The 968-nt window shown below is 48.3% G+C and overlaps 1 protein-coding gene across 1 annotated transcript; it reads left to right on the plus strand.

Annotated features, from left to right (window-relative positions):
- Nucleotides 1-209: 209 nt before the first annotated feature.
- Nucleotides 210-593, plus strand: T265_12137 (hypothetical protein; the record flags this gene model as incomplete). The annotated part of the gene is made up of 1 exon (XM_009179157.1): nt 210-593. One exon carries the CDS (start codon nt 210-212, stop codon nt 591-593), a length of 384 nt encoding a protein of 127 aa, XP_009177421.1.
- Between the last annotated feature and the right edge of the window lie 375 nt (nt 594-968).

Raw genomic sequence — 968 nt, forward strand, 5'->3', positions numbered from 1 at the left:
TTTGGCAAATTTTTGATAACCTATGCACGGTTGGTCACATGGAACATGTTGCGCAAATATTGCAGTTTGCCATAGTTGCTACACAAATTCCGGATTGAACGACTTATTTTTCCAAAAAAAACACCCGTTCAGACGCTCCTGCAGCTCCGAGAAATCTGCAGGTACTGAAGGTGACGAAGCACGGCGTGAAGCTTTCGTGGGAAGTGCCGATGGATGACGGTGGCTCGCCCATCACACAATATGTCATTCGGTTTTGGCCAGTTGATGTCGGTACACCAGAGGAGGTTGGGCGAACGGCAGACTTGGAAGCGTTTGTTACTCAGATATCACAGCCATCATCGGGAGAATTTTCTGTAGGAGCCATGGATGCCAGTGCACAGACTTGGTGGTCTGGCCGAACTGAGGTAATCAGCGTTCAGGAGCCGCTCACACAACCGAGAATATTTCAACCCGCGGATGCTCTAAACCCGGATGATGAAGGGCTTGGTGGTCTAATCGACAAAACTTTGGAGGTTAGTTTCTTCCCTGTCAAATTTATAGCCGTATATATCTATGCGAAAGTCACGGCATTCTGTTGGGGACGTGACAACTAGTTATCAGCTGGTGATTTCGGCCAGTCAGATAATAGGAACGGAACTGACATCCATAGGCAAATCGCTATTTCAAGGTCTGTGACGTGTCTTACCCGTACCTTAGATATCGCAATTTGATGAGAGGGTAACATGCTTGCGGGCCGCTATCCGCACTGACATCAGACTGTGAAATTCCCGTGCTCTGTTTAGCTGTACTACGAGGCTATGATCTCAATGACTTCGATTGAGAGAGCTACGCAATTTTGCATCCGGACGTGAAAGCATTTGATGAGGTTGAGGAATGGGTCCAGACAGTCAAAGTTCCGTAGAACGGCCCACAGTTGCTCCCTACCGATTGCATCGAATGCCTTGTGGATGCCGAAGACCAGTCCACAC

The sequence above is a fragment of the Opisthorchis viverrini genome (assembly GCF_000715545.1).
Source record: "Opisthorchis viverrini unplaced genomic scaffold opera_v5_1024, whole genome shotgun sequence".
NCBI classification, from domain to species: domain Eukaryota; kingdom Metazoa; phylum Platyhelminthes; class Trematoda; order Opisthorchiida; family Opisthorchiidae; genus Opisthorchis; species Opisthorchis viverrini.